Raw genomic sequence first — 25,470 nt, 5'->3', positions numbered from 1 at the left:
TTGCATGTATGTATGTGGACCATATGCATGCCTGGAGGTCAGAGGAGGACGTCCAATGCCTTGGAACTGGGGTTACAGATGTTTGTGTACCATGAGGGCGCTGGGACTGAAACCATGGTCCTCTGTGAGCACAGAGAACGCTCTAAGTCACTGAGCCGTCTCTCCGGCCCCACACAAGTCTATTTCCTACAAAAGAACACACTAACGTGTGGTTGAGATCTAGCTGGTGTGGTGTGGGGTGTATGTGTGGTTCTTTTTTGCCGGAGTAGATTGGCACAGGCGGCAAAGCCCCCTCCTGCAGCCAGCTGCGCTTGGATCTGCAGGTTTCTGTAAGGTCAAGTGTGCTCTGCAGTAGCCGTTACTAGTGATAGTAACTCAGAAGGGGGCATAGAAGTTTGAATGGGAATGGCTGCCACAGTCTAGAACCCTTAGAGTCCACTGGGTGGTACTGTTTGGAGAGGCTGATGGAGCGTTTTGGGGGTAGAAAGTCCCTCCTTGTGGGCAGGCTTTGGGGTTTTAGAGCCTGGCCCCACTTCCTGTTCCCTTTTTCCATTTCCTGTGTGTGGATGAGATGTGAACAGCCAGCTTCCTGCCTCCTGTTGTCCTGCCTACCCTAACATGAAGGACTCTACCCCTCTGGGCCTGTAAGCCAAAACCAACCTTTTGCTGTACTAGGTTGTCTTTGGTGATGATATTTTATCACAGCAACAGAAAATATAAATAGGGTAAAGAAACTGAAACAGCTGGGCAGTGGTGGTGCACGCTTTTAATCCTAGCACTTGGAAGGCAGAGGCAGGTGGACCTCTTTGAGTTCAAGGCTAGTCTGGTCTACAATAGCTAGTTCCAGGACAGGCTCCAAAGCTACAGAGAAATCCTGTCTCAAAAAACAAAACAAACAACAACAATAACAACAACAACAAAACAACAAAAAAGAGAAACTAAAACAAACAAAAGCCCTACCCAAACTCTGAAGCAATACATAAGTCCTCTTTGCAGCCCGTGTGTGTGTGGGGGGGTGTCTCAGTATTGCTGAACCCTCAATGTTCAAGTGATGATGAATCTAGGATTTGACATAAGGAACATCTCCTAAAAGGAGTCCCCACCCTCCTTTTGTTGAAGCTAACATTTCCCAATATTGCTCCACACTTCTGAGGGCTCGTGCCTCTGAGACTTCCTGCTTGCACAAGACAGAATGGATTTAATTTAGCGATTAATCAGGATCATAAATTGCCACATTTCATTTTTTTAATAATGAAAGTCCGTTAAAGTGTAAAATACTGTCAGACGCATCTAGTCTAGCAAACGTCATGTATCTCCACATTTCTGTGAATTCACACATAAGCTTGCAGCACCTCTGTGCTGGCGGCCCCCTTTGGTGCTGGAACACAATAACTTATTAAGCTGTGATATTTAATAAGTGTGCACAAATATCATGCAACATTAGGAGCAGACTCACAGACAGGAAGTGTATTAGAAACAGATTTATACAAAAATGTCTTGTAAACAAAAGGGGAAGGGTTGCTTTCTGTACAAAATATGCAGGCTTCCTCTTTCTTTTTCAATGATCTGTAAGATGCATCATACTTTGGGCATTTTCAAAAAGTGAAAACTGTATAAAAATAAATATCCTATGTACAAACACACACAGGCCAATCCGAGGTTAGAGGCGTCACTGCAAAACAAAACCAGAATGACAGCGAGTTAGTTTCAGGGCCTGAATGCTGACTCCCCTGGAGGAAAGGGGGTGGGTTTGTCTTTGATTGCGTCAGAGTCTGGTACAGGGAAGTGAGGAGCATTAACCCTGCTAGAGGGAAGACACTCATCCGTACTTTAAGACAGTTCCCCACCCCGAGGGAAACTCAACTTTCACCTGGAAATCACTCCCGGCTGTGGCCACTAGAGGGCAGTCTCTTTATGCGGTCTTAGAAACCACGCTAGGCACTACATCTGCCCTGACAGCATTGGTGGTGTGAACCAGCAGACCTAGGGTTCTTTAGTTGCTTCTCGAACATGCTGTAGCTCTGGACAGCAGCTGTGGTTCCCCTGCTAAGTTCAACATGTTCCATGTGCTGCCCACCAGCAACAACCTTGAGGAAGAATCTTTGGGGACCGAGGAAGGTCTTATTTAAAGTCAGCTGTCTGAAACTTCTGGGTGAGGCTGAAGTGCAGATGTGTGTGTTTGTGTGGGGAAAGACACCGACCCCTCAATGCTGAACTTTTTCTTTTTATGGCTTGTGAGCGCTTTAGGTACCCAGGTGCTCTGTCAAGACCTTGTTTGTCTCCCTACTTTTTCTAGTCCCGTGCATCAACGAGATTTTGAGTGTTGGGGGTACAGGGGCGCTGAGTGATCTCGTACAATTCTGAGTTACAGGCACAGGGGGCCGGAACGACTAAGCCTAAACTCTTGTGAGTGTGGGGCCATGAATTCTACAATGAGGACATACTGGTCTCCTTGGATAATGGTGGGAGGGACTGAGAGGATGCTGAGTGGGCAGTGAGGTGCAGGGAAGATGGCTGGCCACCTGCTGCAGACCATGCTGAGGACAAAGGCAGGCTTCTGTCTTTAGGCTGGGGAGTCCTGTGTCTTGGGAGTTGTGGCTGAGAGGGCTGGCCTTGTGACGTTTGGCTGACTGCTTCAGTGATAGCAAGTGACAATGGCATTGTGAACCTGGTGATATCTTGGTATTTGGGATGCCTGCACCTCCTAAGTGAGTGGGTGTGAAATCACATACATGCACCACCATGCAGGGTTTATGCACTGCTCGGGATCAGACTCAGGGCTTTGTGCATGCTAAGCAAACATGCTTCTCAACTGATCTACACATTTGGTCCCTTAAAACATCTCAAAGTGTTCTCCGGGTGTGTGTAGCGAGTGGATATTTAATGCGTACCCCTCTCCCCTGCCAACCACCAATAAAGTGGAACCATTTTTGACCCACATCTTGCTGTCTCATCTACAGAAAAGCAGGATGGAAACTTTACAGCGCTGTTGGGAACGGGCTGCACCTTTGACCCTGAGCTGCAAGGGCCTCTGGGAATCTTACCTTGTTCCAGCAGCCTTGGACTGGTAAGCCATCTTCTCCCTGTGAGGAGGCAGAGAGTGCTTAGACTCTTGAGACAGCTGTGTAGACAGGTGACAACAACACAGACATTTCCATAGTCTCATTGAGATGCAGCCTGCCCACTGTTGGCTGCTTCCTTTCTTGCTCTGGGTCCCCTTAGAAGGGGTGGGAAGCATTTAGATGCCACTGTTTTTTCCCTTTGGCTAATGGTGAATGTAGCTGCCGTGAGGCTAAGTGGGACTGCTGTGACCCGTGGGCTTAGCTTGTACAGATGTCCACAGGTGTCCATGAATAAGCACAGAGGACCATCTCCGTTCTGACTTGGTGAAGTGCTAAGAGCTCAGGTTACTGTGCAATTGGACCTCCTGATCTTCCTCTGCAAACCTCCTGAGGGAACGGTGAGCGGTGAGCCGTGTGCCGTGGCCAGCCTGAGCCTGTTTCTCTTCCTGAGCAATGGGAGGTATCACCCAAACAGTCCCAGATAATGGTCACTAGGTGGGGACAGGGTGGCAGGTGACAGGCAGCCTCAGGGGGATTGCAACAGGCTCTTGGGAGGTCTTTCTGACCCTGCCTCAGATACTCGAATCTGGAGGGGAACGGGACATTTGGGTGGGAAGCGACTATGTATTGGCTGAGCAAGGCAGCAGCCTCAGGACACCGTGCCTGTGCCACGGAATATTCACAAGGCTTCTTGGGCCTGACATTCTGGCCTCTGGCACACCCTGAGGCAGTCCTGGAATCTTCCAGAGGTCAGGTTGAGGGGAGGGCCAGGTGGACCCAAGAGCAGAGCTCTGGGTCTCAGTCTAGGTCTAGCGAAGGGCAGCCTCATCCTAGAATTGCAGTCTCTGGGGTCTCCTCCACCCACCCCAGCAGGGAACCCCCCAAATCACCCGACATACATCAAATCTTGCCCCATGCCAAAGAAACCTAGCATGTGCCAAAGTCATGTCAATAGCTCCTGTACCCCACTTCTGCCAATTTAAGACAAAGGACATGACATTATGTGATGTTATTGCAAAAGACACCCTTTTGAATGGTCAACCAATGTTTATCCCCGTTTCTCCTCTCGGCTTGGATGAGGACTTGCGGGAGGTGATGCATTTCAGTTTCCTGGTGCCCTCTGTCCCCTTCACAGTCCATCCTGGCATGCTAAGTCACCCCACTGCCACAGTGCGGCACACTGCACACAAACTCTGGGAGGGAGCAGGGGCCTTGGAGGACCGCAGTGGCATTTCCATCCGGATGGACGGTGGCACAGAGGAAGAGCAGGCAGAGAGTGGGAAGGCCAAGGTGCCTAAGAGAAGAGTGCTCAGATGGGGGTGGGAGCGGGGAGTGGGGCAGGGGAGGTGATTGGGGTCCAGGAAAGACTTCTTCTAATTCATGGAAGCGCTTTGGAAGCACCCACGCATGCGGCATGCTAGGGATGGAGGGCAGAGCTAATCCTATCAAGAGGTTTGCTTGCTACTCTGTGTGCTTGAGCTGCGCAGGCTGGCTTTGCATTTGTGTTCTAAACCGTCTCTGGTGCTCTTGCAGGAACGCTATGGCCACCCATGCTTTTCATTCAAAGAGGACCTGGGGGTGACGGGTGGGGATATGGGACAGGAAATGCTGCGTTCATAGGGGCTCGGGATCTCCTGGGGAAATGGAAGCCTAGACCAGTGTTTGCAGGGTCAAGAGTTGTCTTCTGTTTCTTTTACAGTTAAGAGGGTCATGCAGATACTGGGGAAGTTACCGTCTGGAGCAAGACTGGGTCTGAGGAAAACCAGCACCTGAGTTTCAGCTCCAGACATGCTCAGGGGTACTTGACCACCTCCTAAGTACATTCTAGACCTTTCTACCTCTTTTTTTTTTTTCCTAGTGAGATACCTAAAGACACAGGACAGAGACACCAAAGGACACCTGCTGGGTCTTTAGCATCTAACACCCGATCCTGGACCACACTCTAGTTTTGATGCAGTCACCTGAGCCACGACCCAGGATCCTGGGCCTGTAAGAATGGACAGGGTGACCCCTACCTCCACCTTAATTATATATAGAATGTCTCTGTCTAGAAGCAAGCCTCGTGTCCCTTGTCAAACTGTGGGGGAGGGGTATGTTCGCATCTGGGCGTGGTTGGCCAGGTGACTGGCAGCTCACTCTGTGCTTGGTTAGTTTGCTCATCTTGTGCATTCATGGCTAAGGGCACCACGAGGAGGTGAAACAATCTGTGTTAAAATCATGCCCAACGAATGTGCTGCCCTAGCTTTCAGAATGGTCTAGATGCAGTTAGGCAATGAAATGAGGTTAGATGCAGCCAAGACTGGCTTTGCAGGGGCCTGGTTGATGTGTGTGTGTGTGGGGGGTTGCTTCAGAAGCAGTTGCAGCTTAGAAAACACCTGGCCGCTTTGCATGCAGAGGGTAACACAGTTGGGAGCACCCAAAGCTCTAGGCAGCGTGACTCTTGGTGTCTACAGAGTGAAGAAACAGGAAGCAGGAACTGGGAGAGCGGAGCAAGAGGATCAGGAGGCACGCGGGTACACACCACACACGTGGGGTAGCCCAGATTGGCCATGCAAGCAAGGGAGGGAAATGCCATACCAGTGGGCATGGGGCATCCAGTCCGTCCAGCCCTGGTAGCCCCGGCTCCCCTTTCTCTCCTTTAAAACCTCGGTGGCCCTGTTCATAAAACCAATCACGACGATTACTGAAGTCGAAGTCAGACATCTCCAGCTGGGGAGTGGAAAGGCCCAGTCCTAGCCTGGCCAGGAAGCAGAACCTGATACACGCAGACACTTTACAAATAAGGGGAAGTGCAGCCATGGAACAAAGCCAGTCTCTTCTGCACTGAGACCCCGACCTGACAAAGTCACAGAGTGTAGCATGGCTTTCAGAACCTTCCAGAGCTTTGAAGGTTCACTTTAGAAGCCAGGCCAATGCGCCAATTATTTACTGGCTTGTTGGGAAGGCCGCTTGGGGCTGTCTACCCATTTTGGTCTGCAGCTTTCCAAGTCTCATCTGGGCTGCTGGGCAGTGCACGGAAAGCCCTTTATCTGGCCCTGTTCCGTTCAGCAGGGACTCTCAGTGGCCCTCAGGAGACTGACTCTGGGGTCTTGCATCCTGACCGAGCGAGGTCTCAGAGAGCCAGAGCTGCAGACCACAGAGGCGGCCATGACACAAAGGCCACAAACCTTGTGTGGGTTTACAAAGCACACCGAGGCCAGAGCCTGAGACCTTCTCCCCAAACCCTTCTGGTCTCCTCCTTCCACCCAATCCATTGTTCTCAACCTTCAAAGGAGAGGGACTCAAAGGCAAGGGATTTAGCAGAACGGCTCGCAGCTGTGGCTCCGAGGCCCCCCTCTGCAGGCAGGACTGCCAAGGCACAGACAAGCTTGGTGGCATCTGTGGAGCTCCGCTCGTCCTCCGTGCCTTTGTTCCCAACCCGAAACCCTGTGGAAAAAAAACCCTCAAAACCAGGCAAAGGAGGAACGAAAACATACCAGCGGGCAGGGGGCGTCTAGTCCAGGCGCTCCTTGGTCCCCTTTATCCCCTTTAGGCCCTCTAGAGCCTTTCTTCCCCCTCTCCCCCTGTAAGCAATGGTTTAGTCCAAGGTGAGGGGAGAAAAAACAACAGTAGCACATCATCAAAACTTTAGGATCATTCATGTGTTAGAGAGGAAACGGTGTATGAAAGGACAGGGGGAAAGTAGCTTCTCTTAATTAGGTTAGCACCGTGGTAGGATCGTGGGACACACCCACCTCCCAACTCAGGTAGGGGGAGGACAGAGAGGTGGCAGCAGGGGCATCTCCGAGCTGAAGGGGAAGGAAGAGCCCACTAAAGACAGAAGTGCCCAATTTTGCTGATCTGAAGCCCAGGAAAGGATGGGGAGGCAGGGGGTATATTCTATCTCTTTAACGGTTTAATCTTGAAGGGCTTTGGGCTGACAACCTCTTGCCCCAGTTAGGATTTATTTTCTTTTTAAATAGGTGTGTGTGTGTGCTCTCGGGTTGCTCTCCCTTGTGATGTGTCTCTCTGGCTTATTCTCTTACATCATCACTACTTGAACTTGTACCGTCGGGCTATTGTGATGGCCCAGCAGATAAAGGTGCTTGCCACCTAGACTGGGACTGAGTTCTCTCCCCACATGGTAGGAGAGAAGGGACTCCCGTGGGCTGTCCTCTGACCTCCACGAGTGCATCGTGGCACACTTCATTGCAGCTAGCTCAGGGTTTCATTTCTTTCTGGAGAGCGTCAGCCATCCTCCTCCTAACCGAATCCTGTTTTCATGTCTTGGGGTTCATCTAAAGAAGGGCTCTGTGGGTGATGGCAGCACGCTTTAATCCCACCACTTGAGAGGCAGAGGCAGGCAGATCTCTGTGAGTCTGAGGGCCAGCCTGGTCTACAAGAGCTAGTTCCAGGACAGGCTCCAAAGCTACAGAGAAACCCTGTCTCGAAAAACAAAACCAAAAGAAACAAAACAAAAAGGCTCTGGGACATTCCTCCTAAAAGTCACCTGGAAATGAATTTGCAGTTAAATTTTTATGTGTCTTGGTCCTTTAAAATGGACCACACATGTTCCAAGGGAGTATCCTGGGACACTCTCCTCTGTGGAAGGTGGGTTATCTCATGCCCAGAGACTTGGATATTGCTGCTCCATCATGGCAAGGCCAAAGGCACGGCCACCTACTAACTTTAATGCCTCTGAATTTCAGTTTATCTGTAAAATGGGTACATTACACTCACTTCCAAAATTGGTGTGATCTGTACACACAAAATGCTCACTGGTGGGATGCTGCATCACTCAGGAAGGGAGGGTGGCTCCTGTCACCCACGGTGATGACAGTCTCCTACTGCCTAGTGTGGGAACAAGGGCTCCTGGAGAGGGTCTTGTGTCTTCAGCATTCCTCCAGTTGTGGGCTAATGTGTGTTAAGTTTCTTAGGCAGTAGAGGTTAACCATAGTTCTGATGTTCCCCCAGACCTTTCAACAGGACCCCGATATTTTTGGTTTCAGAGGTCATCTGTAATTTGTCCACACAGGACTCTGAATGACTTTTCGGAATGATGGGTGTTGAGGAGGACATGTGTGTATGTGTAGTGAAATCCCTTGGGGCAAAGGCACGCCCACCAATGAGAAGGTCCTGGCAGGAGGGTGGCCAAGCTGAGTCCCCAGCTGTTTGGATGGGAAGACCCTGTGAAGTGGCCCTAAGGAACGTGGCCCTTGTTCTCTGAGTCATGAGTACAGTTTCTCAATAAAGGAGATGGGCAGGGCTACTGAAGGATTGGTTCCAGGTGTTAGAAGATTTGCCTCCAGGTCACAAATGTGAGCCATCCACACTAGGGGGCATCACCCCACATCAGGTGTTCTGGAAGATTCTGGAGCTGCTACTGCTTTCCCTACATGTCCCCTACCACCCACCCGAGAATGGGACATACAAGAAGTGCCCCACCCCCAGATCCAGTTGGTGAAAAGGGAGGGGCAGACGGTGACCACAGAGATCCTTTAAACTCTCCTGATGAACGTGGAAAACTGACTTCAGGAGACACAAGCCAGGGGGCGGGGGGAGGATGAGAGTGGGGGGCTTAGTGGGTGCACATATTGTGGGAAAAGAAGGAGGAGGCGGCTAGCCCAGGCCAGAAAGATGGGAGGAGAAGGGAAGGGAGGGAGCAGAAGGACTCAGGAAGGGAGGCATGCGCATAGCCCCCGCCCCCCAACACTCCCCCATCCCCAGGCCTCCACTGCAGAGTGTGGTAAGTCTCAGCATGCTTGGACCTTTTCTGCTGGCCAGCTTGCAGGCGGCTCTATGGCAACAACCAATCAGCCAATGTCCTGATAATTACATCGCCGGAGTCATGACACTCTTACCCTCTGACCCTTTTCTGTTGTTTCCACCGAGTGTTCTCTAGCCAAGCCTAGCCCCACACTTGATGTGTAGCTGAGGATGAATGTGTGAACTCGGGGTCCTTCTACCTCTACCCCCCAAACTCTGGGATTACAAGCCTGGGGCGCTATGCCTGGCTTTGATCAGTGTTTCTGTTGTAAATATGGTTCCTGGGCCAAATTCACTCAGTCACTTAGAGACAAGAGGGGATGGGAGAAGGGTTCCTGCAGAGACAAGAGCAAGCACTCTTTCAGTGGTCTTGTGTGTCCTTAATAAGCTTTTGGTTTTGGATTTTGTCATCGCAAGGACCTACCTCATTCCATGAGTGGGAAAGAAGAGTGGGGCCATTTCCGGGCAAGACAAGCAACTGTGTGTGTGTGTGTGAGAGAGGGGGGGGAGGGAGGGAGAGAGCATGCGTGCACGTGTGTGCATGTGTGTGCATGTATACGTGTGTACAGTTTGTGTCAGCTCTTTCCTTCCATCACACTGGAATTGAACTCAGGTTGTTGGGCTTGGTGGCCCGCACCTTTGCCTGTGGGGCCATGTTGCCAGCCCAATTGTGAGATTTTAAGGCAGCATCTTCACTTAGGTAAGGTGGAACAGATACCCAGTGCTTCTCCAGGAACGAGGAAGACCAGTTTGATGAGGGTACATTCTAAGGGCTGCCTGTGGGAGCTCCTCTCCAAACCTCAGGCTAACACTGGTTATTTCCCAGAGTCACCTTCCCGGGCAGCAGCAATGACTCTTTGAACCAGAACCTTGCCTTAGCTCCTGACATGTCTCCTGGGTCAAAGAGTCCATATCCTATATCTCCTTCAGGGCGCCTTTAGGGCTGGTGGCTCCATCAGGGCTGGTGGCCTAGAGGCCTGAATGAAGTGGTGAGCTTCAGAGTGTCTTTTTTTAAAAAAATAAAAATAGCACATTTAGCATCCTGAGAGTTAACTCTCCTGGATGAGAAAAATGAGTTATTCCTTGATTTGAAACCTGCTGTTTGGGACAATTCACCTTCGTGATGTGACACATTGCTTTCTGACATGTCTGTCTGTCTTTCTTCCTATATTTATTTATTATATACACAGTGTTCTGCCTGCACGTATGCCTGCAGGCCAGAAGAGGGCACCAGACCTCATACAGATGGTTGTGAGCCACCATGTGGTTGCTAGGAATTGAACTCAGGACCTTTGGAAGAGTAGCCAGTGCTCTTAACCTCTGAGCCCTCTCTCCAGCAAAGCCTGAACATGGCTTTCTTTTTCTTGGATTTCTGAGGTAAGGGTCCAGGTGAGCCTCAGAGGCTGTATAACCAGAACAGCCCTGACTTGCTGATTCTCGCGCCTTATGCCTCCTGAGAGCTGAGGTTACAGGTGTGTGCCGTCTGCTGAGCTTTACGCAGAGTTAAACTGGAACCCTGGGTTTCAGCAGAGCTACACCTTCAGCCTGACTATGACTCCAATGGAGAGATGTATTCTAATTTATAAACAGGCTGGGGAAAGCTACCGAAGAGCAGGAAGGAGAAATGGAGGAGAAAGATTTCCCCCACAATTTCTGGGACTTCCACAGATAATGGTTTAGCATCTGAGACACCAGACTGGTCCATTTTCTCACCCTCCCTCACCTATGACAAGGGTACCTCCCTGGCCCTGACTCTCCACTACAACAGGAGGATTACCTTTACTTCAAGTGACTCAGTGCCTCCAGCCAACGGAAAAGGTCCTAAGAAGTAGGCTTGAAAAATGTTAATTGAGTGTAATGAAGAAAAGCAGAACACATTAGAAATGAGTCAGGTAGGCTTGTGTGCCAATGAAGAAATGGAATGATCAGGTTTTCCGAAGACTCAGGGACCAGCTCCACAGCTGAAGGTGGGTCAGTTTGGTGCCGTGGGTTGTCATGTGCTCTTGCCATAGGCAGTCTGGTAGGGGTGCCTCTGCCTCCTCTCTCTTGTACATAGGTTTTTTTCTTTTTTCTTCTTCTTCTTCTTCTTCTTTTTTTTTTTTTTTTTTTTCCGAGACAGGGTTTCTCTGTGGTTTTGGAGCCTGTCCTGGAACTAGCTCTTGTAGACCAGGCTGGTCTCGAACTCACAGAGATCCGCCTGACTCTGCCTCCCGAGTGCTGGGATTAAAGGCATGCGCCACCATCGCCCGGCTTCTTGTACATAGGTTTGGGGAACAAGTTGAGTTGCTTTTGCGTGCCTGCCGGTGAGGAGACTTTAGGCGTTTAGAAGTGCCCAGTAAATACTTCTTAAATTGAGGAGAATGAATTTAACCGGGGCCAGATAGAAATAGACAGATTCTGACATGCTCTATTCCTGAAGATACGATTAGCGGTCAAAGATCAGCAGGGTTCTGGATTCATACACTCTGCCTCTGCCTCACTGGGGGAACTCAAGGCAGTACGATTCCATGTTCCCCACAGCAGTTCTTTGCCTGCTCCCCCACTTCCTTGCCATGCAAGGTCCATGAGCTTTACTGCCTGCTACAACATGCTCTTGGTCCTCAGGGGGCGTGCACTGCACACAGACGGGCACTGGAGGAGGCGATGGAAAGGGCTATCTCTCAGATAGATTATTGTTGCTGTGCCCAAATGCCCAGGGTCATGCCCATTATATGCTTATGGTGCTGGGGACAATTAACACGTCCTGCTGAAGACAGCAGGAGCCAAGGGGAGGAGGGAGGGTCTGGAGGGTGTTCCATTCCCTGCCAAGTCTCCAAGAGAAATAGCAGCTGGGATCTTTTTTTTTTTTGACTGGCTGTCTGCTCTTGAAGCTGGAATTTATTTTCTTGGTCACCAGTGGACTGGAATGCTTGACAAAACTAAGTTTTAGGAGGCAAAGATGAGGTGACAAGGGGGTCTAAAAATATCACTAAGGAGCCGGTTATCAGGGCAACGCCGAGAGGACTGGATGCGAGGCTCCTGTTACTGGATGGCCATGCTAATCTGATGATTGCTGTGGGATTCATTTAGCCTTCTCTGGAATGGAGGAGAAATCCTGGCTTCAACCACAGTACTAGGCCCCAGGCTCCCCGCATGTATGGCAGGGAGCCCCTCACTGGAAAGCCTTTCAATTTGGGATGATTTAGAAGGAAAGATTATTTGTTCTGTTAGGTCAGGAGTCTCCACTTGATCATTCCATCCCATCATGAAGACATTAGTAACCAGACCCCGAGTGCGAGGGCTCAGACTTACCCGGTTTCCTTTGTCCCCGGGTGGTCCGTGTAAACCCTGCATTAAATCAGAGAAACGAAGACATGTTAACGAGAAAACACGAAACGGCCATAAGGTCCTTCCCTCAGGCTCAGAAACAGACGGATGCCCAGTTCAGTGGAGGTGGGCTCCATTACCCCCATTTTACAGAAGGGGAACAGAGAAGCAAAGGCATCCAACAACTTGACTTAGAAGCACATGGATTTAGGAGCAAATCCACGGACAAGGTTCTTGGTTTCCTTGCCCTGTCGCCCACGTCCCTGCTGACAGTCGTGTTCTTCTGGGGTGAAGAAGAATTCATGGGGTGAAGAACGGTTTCATGTTGCAGTCAGGGGTGGGGACGTGGTACTCTAAGCTGAATGTTTCCACGGCTCTCCCGCCAGGCCCTCGCTCTCCATGGCTGCCGAGACCCTCTTTAGAGGGCAGAGCACCCTAGGGGGATGAGCGTTAAGCATCCACCAGCGCAGACACGCTTGTTTAGTCAGATGCACATGAACCTCGGGTGGACGGGGAAACAAAATCCAGGCTCGTGAGAGACAGCCACTTGGCGTTTGCAGCCAAGCTCCAGGCAAATGCATTGCAGATGGAAGCCAAGTTCAGTCCTCGAGGCCAGCACCCCCTTTCTGTATGGTGGGGGATCTGGATCCTAGACAGCAAAAGCGGTGGCACCTCGGGGACCCTACTGGACAGCACAGGGGCTGAAGTGGCAGGTTCCAGACGTGCTGTGATGAGCACCTGTCCCCTGCTGTGCTCCACAGGGACTTCTAGCTCCTCCTCAGTTAACTCTAGGCAGATTGTCTTTCAACCCTGGGTATGAGCTCCAGGCTCTGGGCTGTGTGTTTTGATCTTGCTTTTAGTTGTGGGGACAGATGGACAGAAGGAAACCTCTCGTCCCTGGAGACTCACAGGAAGCCCTGCTGCTCCCGTTGGTCCTGTCATCCCTGGGTCTCCTTTGCTGCCCTGAAAGAGAGAAAGATGCCATTGTGCACGGTGTGGTGGCTCCCTTCCCATGACCGTTTTCTAAGTCCTTATGGGAAATCTCTCTGGACCCTTGCCAGAGCCCCAGGGAACTGACGCGTGTGTGAGGCAGAGTGTGCCCTGAGAACCCTTCCACTGTCTCTCCAATACAGCCTGCTTCCTGGAAGGACGACACAGTGGGGGAAGGAGAGCAGGCGGCAGAGCAAGAGAGGAGCTTTGATTCCTTCTCTGAAGTCCGCGCCATCATCATGGTGTGGCTAGTCCTGTCTCCCCAGGGGACCAATGATCTCAGAGAGGCTCACGGTCTATGTAGAAGCCACCCACTTCCCCACCACAAGCCTCTCCTGGGAAGGCAAAGGGCAGAGGGAGAAAGGTGTGGGTAGGACCACTGCAGATGCTCCGTAGGGGTGGAATAGCGTGGAGTCTGCCCACTAGGGATGACAGGTCCCGGGTGTGTGGGAACCTGAATGGCTGGGGGGAGTAGAGTCCTGCTCCCCACCCCAGAACGGAGCTTATTTTGGTCACCCTCATCCTCTTACACACCCATTCTGTGAGGAATGGGTCGGACTTCAGAAATCATGCGGCTTGGCCACGGCCACTCAACACTAACAGTGGGAACCCTGCCCAATGTCCCGGCTTTCGGACTTACTGATGTCATCTGGGGGCTTTTTAAATCTCACAAGGCCTTCTTTCCTATCCTGTTTCTCTAAATGAGCCTAACAGAACCTGCATCCTTGAGAGACTGCACTGTGACAGGTGCCAAGGTACCAGAGGAGAGAGAGCTTTTCCATCTCACCTGTCTCCTCACAGCCATACAGGCTGCTACAGGGATAACCAGGAGTGATGGGCGGGAGCAGGGGTGAGGGCTGAGACCCCGGGGGATGGGTCCCACGTGCAGGAGATGAACAAGCTGGGCACAACCCTGCTTCCTGGTTCCCCAAGATCGCAGTTCACTCACCCTCTCGCCCTTTGGTCCAGCTGGGCCTGGAACCCCAATTGGTCCTGGAGTACCCTGGGGAGGCGAAAGAAAACAGAGGTAAGGGGCCAGTTGCTGGAGAGCCCTGAGGATCCCGCCCAGGACCTGAAGATGTGCAAAGCCTGAGTCCCCGTTTTCAGGATTGGCAAAGCCAGACTTGTTCAAGGAGGCCACTGGACCGGGCCACGATCCATTTTGGATTTAAGGGCCTTGGCAGAGTGTTCCGCCCCCCTCCTCAGAGCCAGATTCATGGAATGAAAGCCTCTCACATCACAGCCAAGCTTGCCAAGGATGAAGACAGCAGGACAGTTGCTGGGTTTGCCACCAACAAGCACTGGGGAGGGAGGTGACCCCACCCCAGGAGTGGGGACTTGGGGCCAGCGCCCCCCTTGCTGTCACAGCTCCACATGCAGCAGGAGGGTCTTCATGCCACAGAGACCAATGCCGAGACACACTTAGAGGCAGGCGTGAGAGGGCATCCAGCACCCCTCCCCCATCCCACTGCAGACCCACAGATCCCCAGGCCTGAGGAACAGGCAAACAGTCATGGGTTAGTACCCTCCAATGTCAGAACCACACTGAACTTCAGGGACAGGTTCTCTCTTAACTTGGGGTCCCAGGGAGCTAGGGGGCACTTCAGTAGGCTGGGGGTTGCTTGGAGACAGAGCTGGGCTAGCTATGGAATCGGCAACCATTTCTCCCAGGTTCTCACCTGCATCCCAACTAGACCAAGTTTCTATTCCACAGCCTCCTGTTTACTGGCCTCAGGATTTGTGTCCTACTCAGACCAGACTGTGGTTCAGGGGGCTGCCCTAGAAGGATGCTGTCTGCTATTCTGAGTGTAGCTGGGGAAGGCAGGGGCATGGGCATATGGGAGAAGGCAGATTGGCTGCATATGGAACCGTAGAGCCAGAAGTTCTTGGTGTTCTCTGTGCCGTGTGGAGAAAGACAGTGGAGTGTGGATGACAGCAGTGGCTTCCCCCAGAGCAGAACTGGAGGCAGGTTCTCTGCCTCCGTGTCCCACAGACTCCACGGTATTGGAAGGGCTCCCCAGACTGACCCAGGCTTCAATTTCCCCTCTGGAAATCTAGGTCAATTAGAGAGTCTGTTCCAAGGCCTCCTGGGATAAATATGCAAAAGCTGGACCTGACCCCCAACTATCAGCAAGACAGGACACTCCATGGCTCTTTCGTATAAGAAGACAGAGTTGGCATTCAGTAGGATGAGGCTCTGATGGGTTGCCTGGGCAACCTCCTACCCCTGAAAGCTCTAGGCTCTGCCCCACAACCCTGCCTGAGTGTCTTGCACAACAGGACCCAGCTGGTTTTCTTCTCTCCCACATGGCACTCCAATCAGCTAACTCTAAGTCTTGACTCTAGGGTGATGGACCTTGGAAGGCTAAGAGGGACCTTCGCTGGCTATCCAGGCATAGCTGGCTGGCTACCACTGGCTGGGCACACGGGCCTGGTATGGCTTCCAAGCTAGGAACCAATGCTGGCAAGTCCACAGGGCGTTCTGTGCAGGTAAAGCAGAGGGCCCTTTCCTGTGGCCCTTCGGGACTGTGTGTCTGCAGAGGAGACAATGACAGCTCGCTTCTGGAATCAGGAGGACAGAGGCAATGGGGGGGGGGGTTCACTTGCTCTGTTAGAGACCCCTTGTTGTGCTTGCAGAGTGGCTTGGGTACAACCGACAGTAAAAGGCGTGGTTAAAACGCACCCACAGGACACTGAGCTAGACTGGCCTCTGAGCTCCTACATGCCACTCCCATCCTGACCCTTCTACGTAGGCAGGGTGACTACGTGTGACTGAGAGGCCCTCAGGGGCAGACAGAAGATGGACAGATTTCACAGTCTGACAACGACACAGCGTGAAGGTCACACACAGACACTTGTGTTTGCTGGGGACACAGCTTAAGCCCCAGGGTGGGGTTCTCAGGATGAACCAGACATCAGGGTCACTGCCGCTTGAGTGACTTCTGCTGTCCCACGCTCCGCGTGTCTGGTGTCCTGGAGAGCACATTGTGGCCAAGGGATCTGAAAGAGCCTTTCTGATGTGGGTGTGGAGGGGACTTCCTGGTGTCTATGGTGGGACAAAGCAGGAGCGCCATTGCAGCCGGGGTGGGGTGGGGAGCGAACACGGCCACAGCAGGAAAGACAAGAGGGATCTATAGGCCGGAAAGGGATGGGCAGGGGAAGGGTGACGGAGAAATGACACTCACCGGTGGCCCAGGCCTGCCGTCCAAACCTGAAGCTCCCTGGACGAAGGGCACGATTTGACCAAAAGGAAGGGAAGAAAGAGAGTGGGAGGGAGAAAAAGGAGACAATGGGGAGGGCAGAGGTGAGTAAGCGTGACTGTGGACAGACACGAGTGCCATCAACACAACGGGGGATCAAGCTTGGGAGGACAGGGGGTGTGTTTACATGGACACCGACAAGAACACGGAGACACTGAGGGCCGTGGCTGGCTGCTGAGCTGGCATGAACCCTGGGGACAGATGCTCCGACTCTCCACAGCTCTGTCTTCCTCCCTCCCTTCACCCTGCAGGAACCCCTTATCCCAGGATGCTTTGGTGCTCAGAGAAGAGGACACAGAAAGGCATTCCTGGTCGTCCGTGTGGATCCAGAGCTCTGCTCCCTCTCCAGGGCAGGCTACATGGAGGGTTTCCTGGGGAGGGGGTGTGATCCCAGCTTCTCTTGCACCCCTATAGAGATAGGCCATTTTGAATCTCCTAACCCCAGGAGCAATTGCATATTCTCCTTTCCCTCTCTCTCTCTCTCTCTCTCTCTCTCTCTCTCTCTCTCTCTCTCTCTCTCTGTGTGTGTGTAGGTAGGTCGGAGGACAACTTCTGGGGGTTGACTTTCTCCTTCCACCATGTGGGTTCCAGAAACTGAACTCAGAGTAAGTGCTTTTTACCCACTTCACCCTCTCGCTGGCCCCAGCACGAGCCTTTAAACCTGAATAGAAGCAAGCTTAGTTCTGCTCCATCTGGGCAGGCCGAGGCAGCCCTTGGATGAGGATACTGACAATGGCTGACATTTCTCTGGCACTTAACAGTCAGACACAAACTGGGTTCATTCACATATGTTCACACAAGTGTCCTTTCCAGACAAAGGCTTTGGAGGCAGTTGGCAGGGCCAGAGGTCTAAAGCTACCAATCTGTGGTTAAATGGGCCCTGAAGGTACCACTCAGCCTGCGTGCCCTGTGGCCTTGTTACTCCCTGCTGACCAACAAACAATGGCTTGGTGGGAATGGGGCCTTTTTGCTAGTGCCAGGCCCTGACGTGGTCTCTGGGGTTGACAGGAGGGGACACCTAGCCAGCAAGCATGGAGTTCTTGAAAACTGTTTCTAACTGAGATTCAGACATGAGCCTCAGTCTCGGGGTGGATGAGGGGAGAGACCAGAAGATGGAGCGCAAGGAGCTAGTCCTGGGAAAGGGTATTGGGTAGGATTTGTTCTCAGCGTTGGGCTGACCACCGACTGTGGGACTGACTTTGGCCCCAAGCTAGAGCTGGGGTTCCCAACTCTGGCTGTGCATGTAGCATCTCTCCTGGAGTTCTGTTTCCAATACAGATTTCCAGGTTCCACACTGGCCCCTCTTCAAGAATGAGGACCCTGGGTCAAGCTATGTTTTGAAGACTCCCAGCAGACTTCACAGTGTACTGGCACCACTGGGAGCTAAACGGAAGTGGGGAAGCCAGCAGGATAGGTCTGGAGAGGTTGCTACCTGCTGTCACATGGCCACGGACATCCAGGGGCAGTCTAGAAGCAGCCTGGAGCATCCATGGGATGTGCAGACGCAAGGCCACCACCAAGTGCTCTTGAGGGGTTTGAGTCAGAGCGCACGGGCCAAAACACTCAGACCCTGGTGAGCCATTGGCATCAACCTTCCAGGACTAGAAATGCTGCTGATCTGTTGCTCACAATATTTATGGGGCAACTGCTTATACAATGCCAGGCATCCAGCTGTAAGATTCAAATGTGCTGGGCTCTCCTCTCTCCCAAGCCAATGTCAGCTGAGCTAAGAGACTATTCTCACGGACACTCCGTGGTGCCTCCCCCAAAACCCTTATGAACTACAGTCTATGAACAATCTTGCTGCTTCTTTCCTGTTTGTTTTTGTAGGTGTGAGTATGGAGACACACATACAGGTGTGGGCATGCGTGGTGCATGAATAGGTCAGGGGACAACCTCCAGGGTCATTCCTTGGGCACCTCCTCCTTTTGTTTACAACAGGGCTTCTCATGGACCTGGAAGTTCTCTACAGAGCCCAGGTTAGCTGGCTGTGAGCTTCCAGGGATCTGTGGTTTCATCATTGCTGGAGATTAGAGGCGCGCACAGCTGCTGCCCATTTCTTTTTCTTTTGTTTTGTTATTTTTGAGACAGGATTTCTCTGTGTAGTCCTGGCTGTCCTAGAACTCATTCTGCAGAGCAGGCTGGCCTCGAACTCAGAGATCCACCTGCTTCTTCCTCTGGACTACTAGGACTAAAGGCGTGCACCACCATGGCTTCACAAGGGTCCTAGGGTCTGAATAAGGCCTCACTCTTAGAAGGCAAGCGCTTGACTAAGCTATCGCTTCAGGCCTCTGTTGCAGTTTTCAAACTAAGGAAGGGATTTCTTCGTACACACGCTTCTACCAGAAACAGTTGGAGAAACAAACATTGAGGGGCTTTTCTGTCACTCAACTGGCACTGTCTTTGTTTACGTCCCCTGCTGGGTGGCTGGATTATAGGCATGGGGACCCCTAACTGAAGCCTGTCATGCTCACAGGGCTGTTGGTGCTATGAAGGTGAACAACAGGTGATCTGTGGTTGAAGGGGTCAGGAGGGTGCTTCCGTGTGGACTTAAGTCATTCCAGACAGGGCTTCTGCAAGGGCAAGCATCTGTCTGCTAAAGCCATCACTCCGCTGTGGTCTGTCAAGCGAATCAGCTCTTAAGCTCTTCCTACGTTAGCTGCACCAGAGAGCGGGAAACAGCGTCTTTGGCCTCTGCTGTGTGTTTGCTATGACTGCATTGGTTTCCCAGGGTTCCTCTGCTGTTTACAGCTACCTGGGGTTAGGGACTGGCTTGTAGCTAGAGACAGAGGAAGGCCCCTGTAGTTTCAATGGATAAGAAGCCTCTGGCTCAGTCTAGATAGTAACTCCATCTGTGACCTTAAGTCACCATCAGTACAATGACATGACGCCTTGCTGAAGTCTCTTTAGCTCTTGAAAAGTAGATTCAGAAAGTGACGCATGAGCCATCAGGCCACTGGGAGGGTGGGACAGAGACTCACTCAGCCTGATCTATACCTCTAGACCTGGGGTCTCCCTTGGGGCTATTTGGGATAGATGGAGAGGGTGGGGAAGAATAGCCATTGCCATAGAGCCCCAAGTCTTCTGTGCTTACCCCCTTAGGGCACACCTTTATGACTCCAAGTCAGGCCCCAGCAGGCCTTGAGGCTGACCTCGGGCCATTCTGGTTCTCCATCAGGTTGTTCCTCAGATGTGGACCCTACCTCAGTTAGCTTCATATTGTTCCAGTACTAAGACTAGGCCTGGGAAAGATGTTGAGGGCCCACCATCTTTCCCCGCTATGAAAAGGAAAAACCCAGCACACTGGGATACTCAGAACTGGATGCAGAGCAGTGTCCTCCCTGGTCCCTGCCCAGCAGTGAAGCCTCAGGGAGGGCTACCAAGGGCAGCTCCTTCCAGAAGACTTATGGCTCCCTGGTACTTACAGGCAATCCCAGAGGTCCCCGGTCTCCTTTTTCTCCTTGGGAACCCTTCTCTCCTTTGGAGCCATCTAGGCCTGCTTCTCCCTGCAGGAAGGGGAGACAGAAGGCAACAATGAAGGAGGGGTCTGCCCCAGTCATCCCAGTCAGCCCAGTCTTGTGCTCTGGGGTCTTGGAGGCTAGGAGTGGCAGTCTTGCCCAACTTTAGGTGGAGGCAAGGGTCTGGGGAGATGGGGCAAGAATTTGATTACTTGCTAAGCAGTTCAAGAGGTGGATGGGGAAATCCACATCCCAAAGCAGGCCATGTGTCAGTGGTGGACGTTAGAGGGACTATAGGACTTCATTCTGCCCCAATGGTCTGGTTACGCCTCTGCGTGGTGCCATTTAGGGAGAGGGATCAGCTAGGTCTTGGAAGCACGTTCCACCTACAGCATCTGCCATGTGGCCTTTTCTTACCTTTGGTCCAGGAACACCTTGGAGGCCCTGCATTGGGATGAGAACAAGAAGCATTAGAACTGCATGCGTAGGTGACCATGCATGGCTTTGAGGTGTATAGTCTCAGGTCCCAGCTCTTGAGAGGTAGAGGGAACTAGGAAGGCAATTTGAGTATGGGGCTTCCTGGGGTAGAGTCAGAACCATCTGCCCAGTCAGGGACTGCTATAAAATCTCTCTGTGGCCTCCCACAGCTGACTCAGAGTCTCACGAAGGGCAGAGGAGGCAGCCATGAAAACGGAGTGAATTTAAGTACGTAAAACACTTAGTATGTGGGACATAGGAACTTCCGTTAAATGGGGCCGACTATCAGTACTGTTGCTAGTACAATGGATGGCCCAGAATGTAAGGAGCAGGATGGAACACCAAGAGGCACAGACCAACACCTGCTCACTTGAGGTGTTTGGGGGATCAAGGAGCAGGATGGAACACCAAGAGGCACAGACCAACACCTGCTCACTTGAGGTGTTTGGGGGACCCTCTAGCTGCATCCAACTGGACTGGTTTTAATGAGTCACTTTCTTAAAAATGATCTTGCTAACAGGAAGGAGAGAAGAGTGAGAATAGACATCTGCTAGAAAAGGGTTAAATGAATGTCAGGCAAAGCAATGGCAGAGTAAGTCTGTGGCTTCCATGCCAGCCAACCAGGCAATGCCTGGGCTTCCTGGTGTGTCACTGGGAGACATGTTTAAGATGGGAGGGGAGGCCAGCCTGGTCTACAAGAGCTAGTTCCGGGACAGGCACCAAAGCTACAGAGAAACCCTGTCTCGAAAAACCAAAAAAAAAAAAAAAAAAAAAAAAAAAAAAAAGATGGGAGGGAAGAGGGGTGGGGAGGGTTTGTGGAAGTGACCCAAGGCTGAGGTTGAGTTCAGTACTGCCAAGCGTGGGGATACCAGAGGGACACCCACAATGGCTGACATGCTACCAAGTCCTTGACACTTACCGGAGGTCCTGGAGGCCCCTCTGGCCCTGGTGGCCCCGGAATCTATAAGCCAAAAAGAGAAGCTCCGTTATGCTCTATTATGGTCCTGGTCCAGCTAAGGTAACGGGAGGATAGCAAAGCCACTGAAGGTCAGGCCAGTACACAGCCTTCCTAAAGGAGACTCACGACAGGAAGCCAGGGCAAACTGTTAGTCGCACATAGAGTTGGTCCAAAACCATTTTCAGGAAATGTCTCCATAACCCTGGTCCTCCAGGTTGCCCTGAAACAGCACTTAGATAGCAGTAGATTGGTGCCATGTTGTGCATGGCAACCACTACCCAGGGAAAAAATGAGAGCTCTGTCTTCTAGGTAGGGCATGATCTCCAATCTGCCCAGACTCCATCCCCTGCTATTTTCAACTTTGGCCTCTTGGCATTCATGTGTTTCCTGGACCTTCTAAACATGCAAGTTTGAGATCCTTGGTTTATGGGAGCAGACACTGGTTATCTGAAGCCAAGGGAGGCTGAGATGCCACTGGAGAATCATTCTTTGAGTCTAGCTCCGCCCCAGGTTTGTCATGGGTGGCCAGGGACAGTGGTTGTATTTCTTTTGAGGGCAGATGCAGCGAGAGAGATTCAGACTGGACAGAAAAACACCAGTGTCTCTGGGACTGGGGTATTTCTGCTCAGTGGCAATCTCATTGTGAAGGAGACTGCCTTGAAAAGTTTCCCGGGCTTGGCCTGATGGTTGGTTAGCTTTGCCAATTTGACACAATCTGGGAGAGTATCAGGGATTATTCACTTTGGGTTGACCCGTGGCCATGTCTATAGTAAATTAATAACTGATGGGCATGGGAAAAGCCAGCCCACTGTGGGCAGCATCATTCCCTAGGCTGGGGCTACCTGAACTGCATGTGTGGAGACATGAAGCTGAGGGAGTGAGCAAGAAACCATGCGTTCATTTCTGTCTGTTCTTGACAGCGGACATGATGGGACCAGCTGAGTTAAGCTTCCACCACCCCGACGTCCCTGCAATCAAGGACCCTATCTGGGACGGTCAGCTAACTAAACCCTTTCTCCTCAAGGTGCTTTTTTTTTGTCAGGGTATTTTATCACAGCAGCAGAAATGAAACTGGGACACTCAAGATGGGGCTGTAGCTTAGTGGTAGAGCATTCGGCTAGCACGTGGGAAGCTCTAGACACACACACACACACACACACTTATTAGTCTTATTATAAATAATATATGGATCTGAGTATAAGAATGCTCATAGAAACTCAAATCCCACTGAGCATGGTGATGCATTCAGGAGGCAGAGGCATGTCTCTGAGTTTGAGGACAACCTGGTCTACAGAGTGAGTTCCAGGCCAGCCAGGGCTACACAGAGGAAACCCTGTCTTGAAAAACAAACAAACAAAAAAGTTTAAAACACAGACTTATTAAATAGTTTATAAATAAAAGAGAAGTGAAAGGAGGAAAAATAATAATTTCTGTCATAGCAACTGAGAAGACTGCTAATATTTTGTCTAATATCTTCCCTCCCTTTCTGGATGTAACAGCTATAGTTGTATATGTTTATGTGCTTACAAGGATACAAAAATATAATTTGGTTTCCTAGTCTTTTATAATTGATATGAAACAGATTTTTCTATTTTGGGGTATGTTCCCCCATGAGTCCCCTTCCCTGATGACACACTGACCCTTGGTCAGGAGAGCAACTGTCTCCCTGGACAGGGCTGAGAATGGCAGTTGGCACAAGGAAGTCCCTCAACCATGGATGAAGCTAGTATTGCTAGCTTGTCAGCCTAAGGATTTTAATTCTTTCCATCTTGTTAGAAACACGGTCTGTTTTCAATTTTGGCTTGAAATACTTCTGGAAGGAACTTTTGTGTGTGTAATACTTTTCCAGAATTTAGGATTAGCTTCTTTAGGGTGCAATTCATTCTTAAATAAGGAACAGCGGTAGCATACTTGGGTCAGTCTCACTAAACTCAGATGGGGCTGGTGACATTAAAGATGACAGGCCAGGGAACCACGCGGGGGACGGTGAAGCTTGGTGGTCTCTGGTTTTGCTCTTGGGAGGCTTCTGGACTGCCCAGACCTTCCTACCAAACTCTCTCCCACCCCCAGGTTCTCCGCTACCTCCCCTGTACAAACATGCACAGCGCTACCCATCTTCAGCAAAGCCCGTTTCCAGACTGATTTACTTTCCTATGCCCACTGGAGCCTCAGGGTCTTCTCTGGGCACTGCAGGAACTGGTCAGTGTATGACCAGGGCTGCCTTGGAGCTCAGCACCTGACAGTTGCCCAGCTTCCAGCCTTCTCCGGTTAGAGATGCTAAGCAACTTGGAGAAAAACTGGTATTTCTAGTGAGGCTCTTGTCAGGTGTTACACAGAAAGAAGAACAGGGTTGACCTACCTCTGCTCCTGGGTCACCTTTCTCACCAGCTTCTCCTTTCTCTCCCTGTGGGCACAAAAACATCCCAGTGTGAGAGCTGCTAGCCAGGAGTTTGGCCACAGGCCCACCCTCACATCTGTCATAAGCAACAAGGCTAGGCTGCTCCTGGGGAGGTGTACTGGTATCCAGCCTACAGGACCGAGGACCAAGACGGCACTGTGGCAATCGTCATCTTTAAGGGTCTGAGACTCCAGTGGTGGGAGCAAGGCTGGTCCTGTGTGTGGTTCCTGCGGCAGACACACTGCAGGGTGGAACTGTGGCTTGCTTTTCAGTCTTGGAGGAGGGAACATGGCCTCATGATGCCTGTCACCCCTGTGACTATTTTACACACCACCACATACGTGTGTTATACATAGGGAAATGTAACACATGCTAATACACGTTAGAGATATGTACACACACATAGACACATGTGTGCACATGGCTCTGTCTTGGTAGTTCTAGATTCTAGAAAAGTCCTCCTTCTGACCTTCAAGAAATAAGCCATTGTGAGGTGAACTGTCAGCCATGGGAGAGCCATGTGGGTGGGAACTGTAGGTGGCATGCAGGAACTGGGGGACTCTGTCCTACTATGGGAAGGGATCAGATCTTGTCAACAGCTAGTGGCTGGGAAGAGGACTCCAGGCTCCGGGTAAGGACACAGATGGCCAACCATGTGACTGCAGTCTTGGAGACCCTGGCTGGGGACTCAACGATGACAGCCTCGGCTCCTGAGCCGCAGAACAGACATACTGACAGAGCTGTGCTATTTGCAAAGCTGCTGTTTGTGATGGCTTAGGGCACACTGATAGACAGTGAACAGAGCTCAGGTCCCGGAGCCTCGGGGGAGCCTGTAGGGAAGGTGGACTGAGAAGAGACCTCATCAAGTCTCATCAGGAGCTCAGCTTCCATCTTAGAAGTCGGCATGCTGAGAAGCTGTGAGTCCTCTACCTACCTGCCTGGCCCTGCTGGGTAGACGTTCACCTTCAGGGTCCACTGAGTCACACCTGACCTCTGAGGCTCTTTTACTTTTTTGTGTGTTTGTGTATGGGTGTGTGGAGTCAGGATGTCAACCTCAAATGTCCCCTAGGTGCCTGACTTGTTTGTTTGCTTGCTCCCCCCCCACACTTTTGGGGGACCCAGGGCTCAATGATTAAGCAAGGCTGACTGTCCTGTACACCCCGGGGACTTGCCTGTGTCTTTCTAGTTCTAAGAGCAGAATTCCATGTCTGAGTTCAGCACCGTAGGCTAAGTAGCGCCTGAGACAGAAGCTACCACATTGTATACTGAAGAAGCTAGAACTGTTTGGACCCAATCGGGACTCCAAGCCAGCTGACAGGCCTAGGCTAACATAGCCTGGCATGATGACAGGCACTCTTAGGTGAGGAGCCCCTTGTTCATGTGCCCTCATCTGCAGCTGCCTGTGGACACCCTTGACACCCGGTCCTCTCGCCTTACTGTGAATCCTGGGAGCCCGATGGGCCCAGGTAATCCTGTCGCTCCGGGCCTCCCTTCGTCACCTGGTTCTCCTTTCTCCCCAGTTGGGCCGTCTAGACCCTACAGATCAACAAAGATCTCTGTCAGTGAAGCTCAGAGCCATCATGCTGAGCAAACGTGCCCATCTGTGGCATGCATACATGCATGATTCCCTTCCTCCAAGGGTGGGTGGGCAAGGGTGGTGCCATTTCACGGTTGGTACTACTGAGGTCCAGAGAAAGCTCCTCAGCTAAGTCAGCAGCCTAGCTGGACTGGGCAGGCAGGGGGGGGGTCCTTTCCCATTCATGCAAACTCTTCTGATGTACGGCTTCCACATGCTTCTGGAGAAGCAGGCTCACAG

The 25,470-nt window shown here is 51.6% G+C and overlaps 1 protein-coding gene across 7 annotated transcripts in view; it reads right to left on the bottom strand.

Moving 5' to 3' along the window:
• Positions 1 to 1,103: 1,103 nt before the first annotated feature.
• Col13a1 (collagen type XIII alpha 1 chain) overlaps positions 1,104 to 25,470 on the bottom strand; it is a 137,117-nt gene continuing 112,750 nt past the window's right edge. For 6 of the 7 annotated variants that reach the window (XM_041655791.1, XM_041655797.1, XM_041655793.1 and 3 more), the window contains 11 exons: positions 25,092 to 25,190; positions 23,616 to 23,660; positions 21,218 to 21,259; positions 20,239 to 20,265; positions 19,789 to 19,869; positions 14,053 to 14,106; positions 13,023 to 13,076; positions 12,099 to 12,134; positions 6,539 to 6,625; positions 3,045 to 3,083; positions 1,104 to 1,672 (listed from right to left, as the gene is read on the bottom strand). In XM_041655791.1, coding sequence (XP_041511725.1) covers positions 1,670 to 1,672; positions 3,045 to 3,083; positions 6,539 to 6,625; positions 12,099 to 12,134; positions 13,023 to 13,076; positions 14,053 to 14,106; positions 19,789 to 19,869; positions 20,239 to 20,265; positions 21,218 to 21,259; positions 23,616 to 23,660; positions 25,092 to 25,190 — 567 coding nt within the window. In that variant the 3' untranslated portion in view covers positions 1,104 to 1,669. The remainder of the gene's footprint in view (positions 1,673 to 3,044; positions 3,084 to 6,538; positions 6,626 to 12,098; positions 12,135 to 13,022; positions 13,077 to 14,052; positions 14,107 to 19,788; positions 19,870 to 20,238; positions 20,266 to 21,217; positions 21,260 to 23,615; positions 23,661 to 25,091; positions 25,191 to 25,470) is intronic. The other variant, XM_041655795.1, reaches the window with a different exon arrangement.

The sequence above is a fragment of the Microtus oregoni genome, unplaced genomic scaffold (assembly GCF_018167655.1).
Source record: "Microtus oregoni isolate MIOR12 unplaced genomic scaffold, Mior012 000007F_ref0000211, whole genome shotgun sequence".
NCBI classification, from domain to species: Eukaryota; Metazoa; Chordata; class Mammalia; order Rodentia; family Cricetidae; genus Microtus; species Microtus oregoni.
The sequence above is the reverse complement of the archived record's forward strand: the minus strand, read 5'-3'. Positions and strand labels throughout refer to the sequence as shown.